Below are 16706 nucleotides of genomic sequence, written 5' to 3' on the forward strand. Positions count from 1 at the left end.
GAGCCGGGATTAGTACTCGAGTCCAGCGCTCAGATCAGCAGGGTCTACCACACAGTAAGCGCTCAACAAATGCCATTAAAAAAAAAAAAAAAGGTCCTTCTGACCCTCAGGCCCGGACTCTGTCCACGAGGCCACGCTGCTTTTCATTCAACATCTTTCTTGAGTTCCGAGACACCTCTTTTCCTGCGACCCCCACCACAAATCCCATTTGAATATCCGCCAGATCGTTCTACGGCTTCTCTCCTCAAAACCCGAACGGATTTGAACCTGAGAGTTGTAGCCAGCTAAATCCGTCCCTCCGAACATCAACTGGCAGAAATCTGGAGTACCCGAGCCAAGAAATCGGGATCTACGCCTCACATTTATGGGGCCGGGAACTAAACCCTTGGGCCCCCGGGGCATTTCAGGAGCCCCGATTTTCAGACCTCCACTCAAACCAAACTGGCCGGTGTTTTCCAGCCCAGGGAGACGCGCCCGCACGCCCTGCTAGATCCCAAGTATCCGCCGGTGCCCCCGTCGGCCGCTGAGATACGTTTTTTGAGCCGAGGGGTACCCGGGGAGGTTTGAAAAATCAATCTTCTCGACCAGGCGGCACTTGTTGGCGTTTTTATAGGGGGGACTCAGGTGCCCACAGAGTAGTTTCCAAAGATGCCAAGACCTTAATGCTCTAATATGGATGAAATCTTGGGAGTGGCTTTGCATTTTGCACCGGCTCTACTTTGGCTCAACGGGAGCATCCTATTTTTGCTACCTGCCTGTATGCGGAAGGCTTTCTCTTCCCCGAGGGCCCTAAGCGTTCGAATGGGTCCAGAGAGAGTCGCCGTAGGAAGAAACCGGAAGAGAAACCGAATAGCCTCGGCTCTGAGATGAAGCCGACCGTGCTCCCGTTGATGAAACCGGGTAAGGATAAGGGGGTTTGTTTGCCACGGGCTTAAGCGATCTCATTTTTTAGGGAGAACTAAAGTTGTAAAATACCTAAGCTGCCTTCCTGTTCTAGCACGGTCGTCGTAGAGTGATTTGTATCTGATCTCTCATACCTAACAGTTTCTTGGAAAAGATGCTAATTAACGAAGAAGAGGCACCCCTGCCGATGTATTTCTCCCAGCTCGATTCTCCTTAAATTAGAAAGCGAAAAATAACTTCTAGAATTGAACGGGTACGCTTATGGAAAAAAAAACCAAAATGACCATCTGACGCAAATACAATTCCCTGTGGACTTAAAGCGGGGCGGTGGAAGGGGATGAGATCAGATCTTGAGAGTTGCCATCCAGCCGGACAGCCGAAATCGAACCACCCCCTAGGTGCTAAAGACGGCGCGGAAGAGAAAGACGCAAGAGGTTGGGGGGGAGGAAACGGAGCTCAGAGGACGCGGTCAGTTGTGTGAATGTCAGACTCTTATCAGAGCGCTCTGCCTCTTGGCCTATTCCCCGGGCTTAACGCGCCAAACGCCAGGAGACGGAAGTCACCTTTAAGAACGGAAAATGGCAGCGAGTTCCAGATCTCCAAGGGAGACCTCGGAACCGAACCCAAGGCAACGCCAGGGACATTAGGGCGATTAAAAGCAGAGACCGCCACCGTTGACTTCCCGTGGTCCCAAAGCGGGATGGGAGCAAACGCCGAACGTTACGGTGCTTTGTCGCGAGCTCATCATCCGCCACGAAACGGCATCGCCACGAGAACGCGTTGCCGAGAAGACGTTCGAGCGTTTGCCGATCCGCAGACCCTCTGCTTGATAGCCAAGTCATTCCGAGTGATCTTTCTTCAAGGTCGACGGGGAAGACTGTCGATGGTTTTTGCAATCCGCAAGAATATTATGTAATAAAAATGTTTTCCTATCATACTCTTTCCTGGTAGCGTTTTGGAAAGCAAAAACTAGTTTTTCCAAGCTCAACTTCACCGCTTTTCTTGCTTTGCCAAGCCGGTTTTTGTTTTTTCCTTTTGAGGAAGCAGTCAGTCATTGCTTTTAACGATGATCCCGCTCACCAACGGTAGCTCTCTGCTTGACCCGTGGCGCCCTCGGTTTAAGCTGCCCTTACCCAGAGTCCAACTAGCCCCGAAACTCATTCGAAAGCAACACCGTATCGAACGACGGCGGGCCAGGGGTCCCGACAGGAGAGAGAGGTCCAAGTCAGATGCGCCGTAACCAGGGCACGAAATCATTCGTTCCTTCCACGGCGTGGCCGGTGGATAGATCACGCTGACTTTCCAACTGATTATTTGTGGCGGTTCTCTGGCTCTCTCGTCCCGCTGGCTCTCGCTCGTTTTATCGCGACGGGCGCCTGTGTGTAAAATCGGCTTTGTCTGCTTGCTGTTATCCCCTCCCCGTCCCCTCCCCGCCTCAAAAAACCAAAAACAAAGTCCCTCTACCGAACGTTTTCTTTCAGCTTCAAACACTACAGAGCGAAAACACCACCCTCAGGAGACAGGCCACAACCAATCTATATCAGGGGCAGACAGTTTCCGAATACCCAGACACTTCCAACCATTCTTCCCTAAAACGACGCCCTTCAGCTCGGAGCAGCCGGCCTATGTCCATGTACGAGACGGGCTCAGCTCCCAGCCCTTACCTCCCCATGGGCGAAGCCGCCTTCCCGGAAGAGAGCATTACCAGACTGCAGCCCTTCCCGCCTCACGTAAGTCAATCGGCCGCCGCTTCCGCTCCCCTCTTTCCGTCTGCCTGTCTTTCCCCCGCCAGTGTCTCCGCGCCCTGCCGCCGCCTGCGGGCCTGCTTCTAGAAGCCTGAGGGACTGCACGTTTGGGATTCTGGGAGAAGTCCGTTGGGTCTCTACCTCCGTCCGCCTTGCTTTATTTTTAATACCGTGCTCCGGCGGGCGATCCCTTAAACGGCGTTCCTTTCACCCTGGTCTGGAGCCGGGGCGGGTCTCGGGTCGGCTCCGGAGTCCTGCTCGCTCATTCATTCCGTCGTATTTACTGAGCGCGTGCTGTGTGCCGAGCACCGCACTCTTGCGGAGGAAGCGTTCTGAGCCTTGGCTCCGTTGGCAGCAGAGGCGGAGAGAAATGAAAACCTCCCGACGACATCCACTGTAGCCATTCACAATGTCCCCAAGGCCGCGTTTCTCCCAACATCCCACGTGTCCCACCGTGCAGTCCTAATTAGTCCCCCGATCTATCCAGAGCTCGCCAGGGAGCTGACTGGACCGTACTACCCGGGGCCGACCGTATTTACCGATGGGACGAAAGCGTTCGGGTCACTCTGTCCTCTCCCCAGCGAGGTATCGACGACCCTGCTGTGAGAGAGGATAGACTTTTGACGTAAGGGTTGCTTCGGTGTTGACCGTTTTATAGAGATTCGAAACACCGGTTTGAAAGAGACGTGGTTATAGCTCCGGAAACCGCTCTTCAAACATCTATGGCCAAACGCGGGAACGACGATGTAGAAACGTTTGACTTTTTGGTTCCGTTTTGTTTCGGAGCCTCACCACCGTGAATTGTTCCTCAGGTTGGCCTGTTGGTGGTTTTCAGAAAGGTTCATATTTTCTTCGAGATCGTGAATTTATGATTGCCGTAATAAATGTTCTTTAATCTCAGAAACTCAAGCACATAGCTTTGTGTGTTAAGACGCCAGTGCGCGGGAATGTACAAAAGACACACTGGCCCTGTTTTGGGAAAGAGGAGGATGCACACCCATACAGACGTGTTCACTGATCGGCTTACTGTGTGCAGCAAAGTGTGTACTAAGTGCTTGGGAGGGTGTACTACGTACCTCCAAATGAATTTAGGTGTTGAACTGAGGCTCTCAGAATGTCTGGTCCGTTCATCTGGGGAGTTCATTTTGCCCTGATTTAACCTTTGCCTAGTCTGTTTGGATGGATGTGGATCGCCTTTAGTTTTAGTTTAAATAGGATTCTCCCGAGCTTTAAAGACAGCGGCTGGCCACGCGGCGATCTCCGACAGCCGTGGCTCGGGTGGATTTCCGCACTTGGTTTTTGGACCGACTTGAATTTTGCCTACTAAACCTAAGGGCAAGAAGGCCAAGCCGAACCTGAGAGTGGTGTGCGTTGTTGCAGAAAATATAGTATGTCCCAACTACTCATTGCTACTGTAATTTCTCCTGCTTCGTCGCTTAATGAGTACTGATTTTCAGTCATGCTCTGAAGATGGTTTTTTCATCCCTAAACCAGTCATTCGCCTTTTATTGTTGAATATAATAATAATGTACTTATCGATCAGTGCTCTTTAACATCCACCGTGTGCAGAGCACCGGATTTAGCACCTGGGAGAGTACAAACATGACGGTCTTATTAATATCCGTCTCCCCTCTAGACCGTCAACTCAGTGTGGGCAGGGACCGTGTCTACCAACTCTGTTGTACTGCGCTCTCCCAAGCGCCTAGTTCAGTGCCGTGCACACGGGAAACGCTCAGTAAAATGCCACTGACGACGAACGGCAGACACCGATCCCCGCCCTCAGGAGCCTAGGAGTCTAGTCTACGAGGACGTTTTCCTTGTAATACTAATAGCGTATCTGTTAAGCGCTTGCTATGTGCCAAGCCCCGTTCTCCGCCCTGGGGTAGATAACAGAGAAGCCTCCACCCAAAATTCCCCAAGGGGTGGCCATCTGGAAACGTTTATCTCGCAAGATGTTGCATCCGGGCCTCATTCATTTCGGTCGTATTTTCTGAGCGCTTACTGTGTGCGAAGCACTGTACTAAGCGCTCGGGAGAGTAGATTATAACAACCAACAGACACATCCCTGCCCACAACGAGCTCACAGTCTAGAGCCTCACGCCCACGACTTCTCTCTCACCACCATCCGACCATCCCTCCCCCCCCCCCCAATCCCTCCCCGGCGGCCGGTTCCGGGGGGGAGACCTGGACGCCCCCCTTGGCCGCAGGCGATCTCCACAGCGGACTTCCGGTTTGTTTGTTTTTTTTTTTGTTTTCCCGAGTATGTTTCTCTCTCCCCTTTTAGATCGGGAGGAGTGCGCTCGGGACCTCCTCTTCATCCCTGCCTTCCTTCCCCTCCACGCTTTCCTGGTCCAGGGATGAAAGCACCCGAAGGGTTAAGTACCTGCCCGAACGACTCGGTGTTCGGGAAGAAGCGGCCAGCCTCCCGGGAGCTTGGGCTTTCGGCCTCACGCCCGCCCTCCCCCTCGCCCCGCTAACCCTCACCTCCCTCCATTCCTGCATGCGGCAGTGGCTCTTCCCTCCTCGCTCCTCTCGCCATCTCCCCTCACGGAAATAACGGTGGCATCCGTTAAGCGCTCACTGTGTGCCAGGCACTGTACTAAGCGCTGGTGGATGCCCAAGGGGCAGCCCTCCCATCCCGCGGGCTAACGCGTCGGCGACTAAATTTCACGCGCGGCAGGCGACAACGTTTAACGACGCACGAACCGCTCCTCATCCTTCCTCCAGCATCCTGTCTTTTATATTCATCGGGGAGGAGGGAGGCGGGAGGGTGGGGAGAGATGAGCCGGTAGCTGGTTTCTGATTTAGGATGAAAAGAAAATCCCGGGCCGACTTACAAGACGATAATTCATTTCCACCCCAGGAGAGGAGGAGGGGACGACGACGACGACGCCCTTATTGTTTCTGGCCGTGTTTTGTGGGAGGACCGTTTTTTTTTCTTTCTTTTTAAGATACGAGTTCTCCACGGGCCGCGTGTCCTGAATTCAGATGGGCAGGGGGTAGGCTTGATGATTTAGGTGGCCGGCTAGGTAGCCACAGATCACCTTCATCTCCTGATAGCGCAAATCCATCTAAGTTTATATAGGGAAGCTGAAAAGGTATTAGGACAGGGAAGGGAACGCCTTCATTCGTTCAGTCAGTCATCCTGACGGCTTTACTGTGTTGCAAAGCACTGCTTTAGCGTTTGGGAGAGTAGAGCATAACAATAAAGAGACACATTCCCTGCCCACATCGAGCTTACACATGGAGCCGTGGCGTGGGCGCCATTAAAAAAAATGCTGTTTAAGTACTTACTATGTTCCAGGCACTGTACTAAGCGCTGGGGTAGATCCAAGTTAATCAGGCCGGACTCCGTCCCCGTCCCACACAGGGCTCACGGTCTTAATCCCCGTGTTACAGATGAGGTAAAGAGGAAGTGAAACGACTCATTGCCCAAGGTCACCCAGCAGACAAGTGGAGGAGCCGGGACGAGAACCCAGGACTGTGTCCGACCTGATTATCCTGTATCTACTCTGGTGCTCAGAACGGTGCTTGGCACATAGTAAGTGCTTAACCAATACCACAGATATTATTACTATTATTATTATTACCATAATTATTATGTGTCAAGCACTGTACTATTCACTGGAGTAGGTACAAAATGATCAGATCCCACAGGGCTCTCACAGTCTGAGGAGGAAAAACAGGTATTGAGTCCGCGCTTTACAGATGAGGGAACTGAGGCACGGCGAGGTGACTTGCCCAAGGTCAGGCGGCAGACGAATGGCGAAGGCGGAATTAGAACGCAGGGCCTCTGACTCGCAGGCCCGGGCTCTTCCCCTAAACTGCGAATGCTTCTCCGTAAATTTGGATCTCAGAGAGAGAAATTCCCAATCTAGACTAGAAACAAAACCAGCACCAGCTACGAGGCACTTTTTCCATTAACAGCTTTGAAAAAGCAACCCCTTTAACCCATCGATCCTGGCTCCGCATGCGTACTTAGCGTTTGATTTTACGGAAAATGGTCGTCATCCGAAATCCTGCTTGAAAAATGATTTAGGAGAATTTTGACCTTCGCATTGCTCAAGTACTGGGTATTTCTGGATGGGGGCGCTGGGACTGAATTCTCTCCTCCGTTTTGAGACGCTGGGTTGGCACGCTTTTATGTCTGGAAAAAATGTTTGCGTAAATATTTCTATCGAGGAAGAGTCCCCTACTTTTGATTGACCATACAGGACCCTTATTTAGTTAGTCATCGGTAAATTTGCCGAAGGGAAAATAGTGGAACACAGTGGAGGATGGCGTTTGATTGATGGAGTTTTCCTTTTCAATACTAAAATGGAATTTCCATCGTAGTCTACTTGAAGCACATATTTTTATACTATTTACTCTTTGGGGAATGGGTATTTTTTTTTTTAGGGAGTAGAGATCCATTTGTTAGCACAAGGCTAAGACGAAAATTAAAAATCGGTCAAGAACTCAAGTTGGTCATTCCAAAGTAACCTCTTTGACTTGGTATCCCAGATGTAGTGACTAACCAAGTCCCGTAGCAAAATCGCAAACTAAAAGGGACTAAAATTCATTCATTCAGTCATATTTATTGAGCATTTACTATGTGCAGAGCACTAACTGCTTGGGAGAGTAATAATGGCCGTGGGTGACCCAGACACCCTCTTGGATGGTATTTTTTTTTTTTTTAATGCTGTTTAAGCACTTACTATGTTCCAGGCACTGTACTAAGCGCTGGGGTAGGTCCAAGCTAATCAGGCCGGACTCCGTCCCTGTCCCACCCAGGGCTCACGGTCTTAATCCCCGTGTTACAGATGAGGTAAAGAGGAAGTGAAACGACTCATTGCCCAAGGTCACCCAGCAGACAAGTGGCGGAGCCGGGACGAGAACCCAGGACTGTGTCCGAACTGATTATCCTGTATCTACTCTGGTGCTCAGAACAGTGCACCGTTATTTTTGTGAGAGTAATTGTGAGAGCCATTACTTGGGAGAGTAATAATGATGACGACGATGACGATGCTATTTGTTAAGCGCTTACTATGTGCCAGGCACTGCACTAAGCGCTGCGATGGTTACAAGCAAATCGGGTCGGACACGGTCCCTTGTCCAGCGTGGGGCTCACGATCTCGGTCCCCATTTCACAGATGAGGGAACCGAGGCCCAGAGAAGTGAAGTGACTTGCCCGAGGCGACTCGGCGGGCAAGTGGCGGAGCCGGGATTAGAACCCATGACCGCTGACTCCCAGGCCGGGCTCGTTGCCCGCGGGGAATGTGTCTGCCTACTGTTCTATTTTCCTCTCCCAAGCGCTTAGTACAGCGCTCTGCACACAGTGAGCGCTCAATAAATATGAACGACTGATTGATAGGTGCTGTCGGAAACAGAGCAGCGGTGTGGCTCAGTGGAAAGAGCCCGGGCTTGGGAGTCCGAGGTCATGGGTTCGAATCCCGGCTCTGCCCCTTGGCAGCTGTGTGACTGTGGGCAAGTCACTTCACCTCTCGGTGCCTCCGTTGCCTCCTCTGGAAAATGGGGTTGAAGACTGTGGGCCTCACGTGGGACAACCTGATGACCCTGTCAGTCTCCCCCAGCGCTTAGAACAGTGTCCTGCACATAGTAAGTGCTTAACAAATACCAACGTTATTATTATTATTATTATTAATAAAATGGCATGCCGTGACAGCGCACCCTGGTGGACAACCAAACCGCAGTTTAGAGTAGTTCCCCAGTGCTTAAAGGGAGTCTAGTCAGTTGTCGAATCAGTGCCATTTATCAAGCATTTACTGAGGAAAGTAGAGCACTGTACTGAGCGCTTGGGAGAGAATAATGCAGTAGAGGTGGTAGACATGATCCCTCCCCACAATGCAGCCAAACAATATCGTTGGGAGTTGCCTGGGGAGAGGAAATCTGGGTCTCGGCGGCGCTTTTTAGTTTTTTGCGCAAGAACCCAGAGCCTCCCCATGCCCAGGCTACACCCACTAGGCCACACTGCCCTTCTAGAGAAGCAGCGTGGCTCAGCGGAAAGAGCCCGGGCTCGGGAGTCCGAGGTCATGGTTCCGAATCCTTGCTCTGCCACTTGGCAGCTGTGTGACCGTGGGCAAGTCACTTCACTTCTCTGGGCTTCAGTGACCTCATCTGTAAAATGGAGATTAACTGTGAGCCTCCCGTGGGACAACCTGATGACCCTGTATCTCCCCCAGCGCTTAGAACAGCGCTCTGCACATAGTAAGCGCTTAACAAATACCAACATTATCATTATTACTAAACCTTGCCAGAAAGAAGTAGTTATAGTCGGCTCAAGGTGGTTGGAGGCTTGTCCCGTAAGGGGGTTAGGCAGGATTTAAACCCTGGTAACCCAGAAATTGTGACCAAAGTTTTGGTGCCCTTGGAAAAGTAAAAGGAGACGAATGACTTCATGGGGCTTAACCTTCATTGTGGATAATGACCCTTAAAAAAACCTTACAAAAATGCTTTTAAAGATGTATGTATAAATAAATATATATTATATCAATAATTATGTATTATGTACAATATTTATAAATAGATAAGTAGATAAATATATATTTATTGGCCTTCATACTGGAAGTCGAAACTGCACATCGTGTGAACGACCATATATGAAGGCCTTACATCTCAAAGCTTTGTTTCTGCAACACAAAAATTAAACTTTAACCTCCCTAAATGGGAGTTGTCTTGAGAAGCAGCATAGTGCAACGGCTGGAGCCCGGGGCTCGGAGTCAGACGGTCATGAGTTCTAATCCCAGCTCCTCCACCTGTCTGCTGTGTTACCTTAGACAAGTCACTTCACTTCTCTGCGCCTCCCTTACCTCGACTGTGAAATGGGAATCGAGACTGTGAGCCCCACGTGGGACAGGGACTGTGTCCAACCCGATTTGCTTGTATCCATCCCAGCACGTAGTACAGGGCCTGGCACATAGTAAGCGCTCAAAATATACCAGAATCATCATCATCATCATCATCATTATTGGTAGACCTGCTTTAAACAATTCCGGTGACTTAAAAATGGAATTCCAAGACGTCGTAGTCAATGGAAAGGAACAGAAAAGCTTTTTTAAGGTTGTTTTTTCCTGGGGCCTCATCTATTATTTCTTATTGAAATCTGTGAGAGTTTTGCTTGTGCAAGGACTAGATCTGGAATATCGGTATGAGTCGGTAAAACCCGGGTCCTGGCTAAAGGATGTTAAAGGAAAAGGAAAATTTCGGCCCCATTATATCGCTGTATCTAATTTTCAGCAAAAACGCATGCAGATCAAATCTCCTCGAACATGGGGGATCCAGGTTAGAGCATCTGATGGTTCTAAGAGACTTCTCATTTCTTTAAGGCGATTAAATTATGTGTACTTTCTCTCCGTTTCAGGCCTCCAAATTAGAAAAGCAGAGCAGCCTGCCCGAAAACGATTACGATAACACGGCCAACAATTCAGACCTGGATGACACAGGGTAGGTCTGATACCAGGTTGGGGACATCACCCCGAAAAAGTACCCAAGCTTTGGGGAAAGCGGTTCCTAAATTCATGCCGTTAAATATTCTCGTTGGTGTTTGGGGCTAGCAGATCGTTAGTAGAAACCAGGCTCGTAGTCACACCGTAAAGAAGAGCTCATTTGGAGGCCTGGCCTCCTTTCAGAAACGCTGACGGTCCTTTCCTCAGAACCAGCGGACGTCCCTCGTTGATATTTCCCCGGGTTCCTATCTTCCTGTCAGCTTTTCTGTCCCCCTGGACTTCACAGCCCCACGTTACTGGGTCCGCCGTGCCTCCAGTTGGCGTTATAATAACTGTGGTATTTGTTAAGCACTCGCTCTGCGCCAAACATTACCCTAAGCACCCGGTTAGATATGCTCCGAGCAGGTCGGACACAGTCCCTCTCCCACCTGGGGCTCACAGCCTCAGGGTTGGGGGAGAACAGGTGGATTTTATCCCCGTCTTAAAGATGAGGAAACCGAGGCCCAAAGATATTAAGGGACTCGCCCAAGGTCACACGGCAGGCACGCGCGGGAGCCGGCTTCTGAGTTCTTCCCGTTTCCACAGTGATGATGGCGACGGTGATAATAATTTGTGGTGTTTGTTAAGTGCTTACTATGTGTCAGGCACTATACATATGAGAAGCAGCGTGGCTCAGTGGAAAGAGCCCGGGCTTGGGAGTCAGAGGTCATGAGTTCGAATCCCGGCTCTGCCGCTCGCAGGTGTGTGACTGTGGGCAAGTCACTTCACTTCTCTGGGCCTCAGTTCCCTCATCTGTAAAATGAGGATGAAGACCGTGAGCCTTATTGTGAGACAACCCGATTACCCTGTATACCCCAGCGCTTAGAACAGTGCTCTGCACATAGTAAGCTCTTAACAAATACCAACATTATTATTATTATTATTACTGAGCGCCGGGGCGGACACTAGCAGATTGGGTCGGACACAATCCGCGAGCCACTCGGGGCTCACGGTCTTAATCCGCATCTTACCGATGAGGGAACTGAGGCCCAGAGCAGTGAAGCGACTTGCCCAAGGTCACAGAGCAGCCAGGTGGCGGAGCCGGGATTAGAACCCGGGTCCTTCTGACTCCCGGGCCCGGGCTCTGGCCACTAGGCCGCACCGCTTCTCTAACCTTCCATCTCTCCCAGGTCAAGCAGGAAGGGGAGACAGAGAAGTGTGATTTGGCAGGCTGAAGGAGCTATTCCAGAAGGAGGAGATACACACGTCGTCCCAAGCCCGCTCCTCCCCAGCACGGAGGATGTCATTCGGAAAACCGAGCAGATCACCAAAAACATCCAGGAGCTCTTAAGAGCCGCTCAAGAGAACAAGCACGACAGGTAAGGGGGAGAGCCAAAAAAAAAAAGGAAAGGGCATTCCTTAGGAGAGCTTCTGGGAATGATGATGATAAGAATAAGCGCTGACTTTGTGCCAGGCGTTGTTCTAAGTTACAAGATAATCACCATGGAAACAGTCCTTGTCCCACATGGGGCTCCGAGGCTTAGTCCCCGTTTCACAGGTGAGGCATCCCGAAACGATGCCATCTGCCCAAGGTCACAGAGCAGACGAGTGGCAGAGCCGGGATTAGAACCCGTGACCTTCTGACTCCCGTGCCCGGGCTCTGGCCGCTGGGCCACGCTAGCCGATCCCATCCGGAGAATTCTAAAAGAGGGGCTATCGTAATTATATTTATTAAGCGCTTACTATGCGTCAAGCAACTTTCTGAGCGCTGGGGGAACCAGCAGTTAATGGGGTTGGACACCGTCCCTGTCCCCCGTGGCGCTCTCGGTCAGTCAGTCATATTTACTGAGCGTTTATTGTGTGCAGAGCACTGTACCGAGCGCTTGACAAAGTACAGTAGGACAATTCCCTGCCCACGAGTTTACAGTCTAAGGCGGCCGGCGGACCGTCCAAGTAGGATTGAGGACTTGTCTCAGTACATCCCTCCTTAAATGAAATTGGAGGAATCCGCCAAACCCAGTGGGACGAGATGTGATTTCGTGCCTGGGAGTAGAGAACTTTTCTGTTCCTCGTGGAATCCCACGGCGAAGGAAGGTGACCGATTCAGTAAGGGGGTTAGGGACCGTGTACACTGGGGCCTCCTCGGCTTCTCCCCCAAAACGGGAACTGCAGCGGCAGCAGCGTGGCTCAGTGGAAAGAGCCCGGGCTTGGGGGTCAGAGGTCGTGGGTTCTAATCCCGGCTCCGCCGCTTGCCAGCTGTGTGACTTTGGGCAAGTCATTTAACTTCTCTGTGCCTCAGTTCCCTCATCTGTAAAATGGGGATTAAACCTGTGAGCCCCACATGGGACAATCTGATCACCTTGTATCCCCCAGCGCTTAGAACGGTGCTTTGCACAGAGTAAGCGCTTAACAGATTCCACCATTTATTAATTTTATTTAGCGGATGACATTTTGTGGCCGTCACCCAACAGTCCATGCTTCAGGCGATTTCACTTTACCAAGAGCCAATATTCATTATCCACCCAGGTTCCTCCCTTTGCTTTACTCCCCTTTGGAGACAAAACCAACCAAGCAATGGTTATTTACTGAGCACCTTCTGTCTACCGGCTCAGCTGAATTGTCCTCTCCCAGGTGCACAGTACCGTGTTCCGCACACAGTACGTGCTCAACAGATACCGCTGACGATTCATTCATTTATCGTCATATTTTTTGAGCACTTACTGTGTGCAAAGCACTGCTTTAAGCGCTTGGGAGAGGACAGTGTAACAATAAACAGACACATTCCCTGCTCACAATGAGCTGACAGTCCAGAGGAGTGATTGAGTGTTTACTCTGAGCGGAGCACTGCGTCGAGCCCAAATCGAGTGGATTTGGTAGACACGAGCCCTGCCTTCGGGGGGCCTACGGTCTAGCTGGGGAAGACAGACATGAAAATAAATTGCAGGCAGGGGAAGCAGGAGAGAATCACTACGGGAAGAGCCCCGTAAAGGGGAGCCCAAGATACCTGCCCTCGGATTTTTCTGTTTCGCCTGTAATTGGCTGTCGTCCGCGGGGCTGACTCGGTCGATCCTTCAGTGACACGACGGCGATCAGGGGAAGGGGAGGGCGAGCTTGATCGCTGCCCATCACACAGAGAAACTGAGGGAAAACCGCTTTAAGGTCGGTCGCGGGAAACCTGGTCCCGGGGCAGGCTTTCTCTTTCCTTATGAGGCAGAGAAAACTATTTCCGGTTACCTTTTTACAGTTGAAAATGACTCCGGTTACAGATTATCGGAGGTAAGGGGACGGGACAAGGCAGGCGCTTGTTTGCTGCCCTTTCCCCTATTTGTAATTTATCCATCAGTCGTATATATTGACCTCCTACTGAGTGCAGAGCACTCTACTAAGCGCTTGGGAGAGCACAATATAATAGTTGGAAGACACAGTCCCTGCCCACAACGAGCTTACCGTCTAGAGCGGGAGACAGACGTTAAGTAAATTACAGAGGGGGGAAGGCCGCGTATAAGCAACGGTCCGTCCGGCTAATAAATATCCCTGATTGACGTCAGGGGTACAGAAGGCCTAGCGAAAGCAGCCGTGAAGGAGTGGGGCCTGGTGGAAAGAGCCCAGGCCTAGGAGTCAAAAGGATCTGGGTTCTAATCCTGGCTCCGCCACTTGTCTGCCGTATGACAGGGCAAGTCACTTCCCTTCTCTGTGCCTCAGTTCCCTCATCTGACAAATGGGGATTCGGACCAAGCCCCGTGTGAGACAGAGACGGTTTTCCAACAAGATTAGCTTGGCTCTCCCCGGCACTTACTACAACGTCTGGCACATACTAAACGCGTAATACTACCAGAAAGAGAAAAAAACGGCAGCCCGATCCACTCTCCCAAGGGAGCCGAGGGGCGGGCGCCCCTGCTGAATAACCCCCGGCTCCCGAAACCTCCCGCTGATCGAATGGACTGAACCGTCGCTGCGTCTCACGTCGGCTTTCATTCATCCGGTCGTATCTATTGAGTGCTTGCTGTGCGCGGAGCGCTGTACTGGGCGCTTGGGAGAGGACAATCCGCCGATAAACAGCCACGTTCCCTGCCCCCGGCGAGCCGACAGTCTAGAGACGAGCTGACGGTTCGGACGTTCAGAGCCTTCCCCCTCCTCCCTACAACCAGTGAGAGTACACCCACCTCTCCCTCAACAGAGAAGGTTTGCCGTGCCTGAGCCCACGGGCATCCCTGTCACTCACTTGGAAAAGGTTCGGGAGATCTTTTCTGAATGACAGTAAACAGGGTGAAAGCCGAGGCTCTGCACGGCACCCAGAAAGACCATCCCGGAGACCACCTTCTCTCGCCGGGGGAGCCACGAGGTCCGTGTTCGGCCTGAGCACGGTCACGGTCCCCGAAAAGAGAAACAGCACAACGCCCAGGTGGCAGGTCCAGACGCCCGCTTGTGCCCTGATCTCAGAATCGGGACACGTCCCCACCCGACCCTTGGGCTCTGCGGGGGAGAATCCAGTATACTCGAGTGGGTAGGCGTCATCCCTGTCCACAGGGTGCTAAAGAAAGACCCGCTTCTGGTACAAACCGCAGTCCCCGCGCTGACGTAACAGCCGCTTTTTGACCAAGCGCCTCGGGCAGGGCACCGAAGAGCTCGGCAGAGCTGACTTCTCTGTGCCTCAGTGACCTCCTCCGTAAAATGGGGATTAAGAGTGGGAGCCCCACGTGGGACAGGGACCGGATTCAAACCGATCAACCCGCACCGACTCCAAGCGTTCAGAACGGCGCCCGGCAAAGAGCGAGCTCCGGACGGGTACGGTAATTGCTGTTACTTTTCCAGTTACATCCCGTGCTCGGAGAGGATTCACGTGGCCGTGACGGAGATGGCAGCCCTGTTTCCCAAAGTAAGCTCGCGCCGGAAACGATCCCGGAGCCCAGGGAGGGGTGGGGGAGGACGGAGCTGGGGGGCGGGGACGGGAGAGCCACCAGGCGTCCTGATCCGCCGCGTCTTCCCGTTTAGAAACCCAAGTCGGAAACGGTGAGGGCTTCCCTGCGGCTGCTGACGTCCAGCGCCTACCGGCTCCAGTCCGAGTGCAAGAAGACCCTCCCGGGGGAGTCCGGCCCCCCGGCGGACATCCAGTTCGCGACCCAGCAAGTGATCCAGTGTGCCTACGACATCGCCAAGGCTGCCAAGCAGCTGGTCACCATCACCACCAAAGAAAACAACAACTGAGGCGCTCGGTCTCTGTATTTTTTTCCTCCCCCAAAGTCTTTTTAAAGGCCCGGCGACCACGTGAGACGGGCGGTTTTTTTACGACAAAGAAGAGATTTAGAGGCTGATTATAGACTTTTTTTAAATAAAAGCTCAGTATTATTTTTGCATGTTTTCTAACCGATTTTCAACTATTAATTTAACCCACTTGCCTTATTTTGTGCCGGTTCTGCCAACCCAGTTTACCGTGTTCTAAGCTGTTGGAAACGGCCCGTGGAGTCAACGTCTCCGTCTGAAAGAGAGCGCCTCGTTATTTCAAGTCCGTCGGCGGTTCGTCGGCGTCATCGCGAGTCACGTCTTTGGGGTGAGAGGATACGTTGCCGGCAAGATTCTCCCGAATTAATTCGACACTCTGTTGATATACTCTGTCTTATCGAGCGTTGTGCAATAAACCGAGGTAATTTTTGGGAAGATTTTACAAGTGAGGGGGTACCCGAGGGTGAGAAAGAGAAGCAGCCTGTATCCCTTCCTGATCTGACTGGGAAGGACAGAGAATTAAAAGCACTTCTTTTCGCCGTCACCGGACTTTACGGTGACTTTCTTATTCTTAGGGTATTTGTTTAGGCGCTTACTATGTGCCAAGCACCACTCTAAGCGCTGGGGTGGATACAAGGTTATCAGGTTGGACAGAGTCCGTCCCCCACGTGGGGCTCACAGTCTAAGTGGAAGGGGAGAAGTTTCACGTCATTATGTCTTCATCTTTCACCTCCCTTCCAACGCCCAAGTTCCCAGAGAGTTTGTCTGTGCTTTGACACGTTCTCTTGTCTCTATCTAAGGTAAAGTGACTGGCTGGATTATTTTCCCCCCCCCATCCTGTTGAGGATCTTGCCTCGCTTCACTCTAGATCAGCGATCTCCGTTCGAAACGGACGGAGGGAGAATTTTAGTTAGGTAAGCCGGAGCTGAGATTTTTGTTGACCCCTGAACGAAGGCAGGACCAAGTAATATTGGAACCGCCGACGTGGAATCCTGCAATTCCGCCGGTTTCCGAGATGTCTCCCCGCTTCCTCAAAACCATTCCATTAGCCGCCCCGCTTGGGTTTACTCCAAATGATTCCCTCATCCTTCCGGGGATGTTTTTCCATCCATTACTTTGTTTATTTTCACTTAGGAACTCTCTGCCTACCCCTGAAAAATAGTGACTTCTAAAAACTCCTCTTGGGAGGATCTGTTTAACTGATCACCAGCAGTCCCGAATCCGGAAACAAACCCCCCCCACTTGGGTCCTTTGAATTAAAAAAAACCCCAGAAAACAGAAACATTTTCTACCGTTCGAGTGTTAAAAGGTGTTCCTCTCTCCTTTTGGTCTGTGTACAGTTTTTTTGGATATTTTAAATAGTATTTGTTAGGCGCTTACTGTGTTCCAGGCACTGTACTAAGCGCTGGGGTAG

The 16706-nt window shown here is 51.5% G+C and overlaps 1 protein-coding gene across 3 annotated transcripts in view; it reads left to right on the forward strand.

Annotated features, from left to right (window-relative positions):
* Window positions 1–15433, forward strand: part of GIT2 (GIT ArfGAP 2) — a 59965-nt gene extending 44532 nt beyond the window's left edge. For 2 of the 3 annotated variants that reach the window (XM_029048913.1, XM_029048915.1), the window contains 6 exons: window positions 2385–2633; window positions 4933–5022; window positions 10009–10091; window positions 11263–11451; window positions 14885–14948; window positions 15065–15433. In XM_029048913.1, the coding sequence (XP_028904746.1) occupies window positions 2385–2633; window positions 4933–5022; window positions 10009–10091; window positions 11263–11451; window positions 14885–14948; window positions 15065–15277 (888 nt within the window). In that variant the 3' untranslated portion in view covers window positions 15278–15433. The remainder of the gene's footprint in view (window positions 1–2384; window positions 2634–4932; window positions 5023–10008; window positions 10092–11262; window positions 11452–14884; window positions 14949–15064) is intronic. The other variant, XM_029048914.1, reaches the window with a different exon arrangement.
* The last annotated feature ends 1273 nt before the right edge of the window (window positions 15434–16706 follow it).

The sequence above is a fragment of the Ornithorhynchus anatinus genome, chromosome 21 (genome assembly GCF_004115215.2).
Source record: "Ornithorhynchus anatinus isolate Pmale09 chromosome 21, mOrnAna1.pri.v4, whole genome shotgun sequence".
In the NCBI taxonomy this organism is placed as follows: Eukaryota; Metazoa; Chordata; class Mammalia; order Monotremata; family Ornithorhynchidae; genus Ornithorhynchus; species Ornithorhynchus anatinus.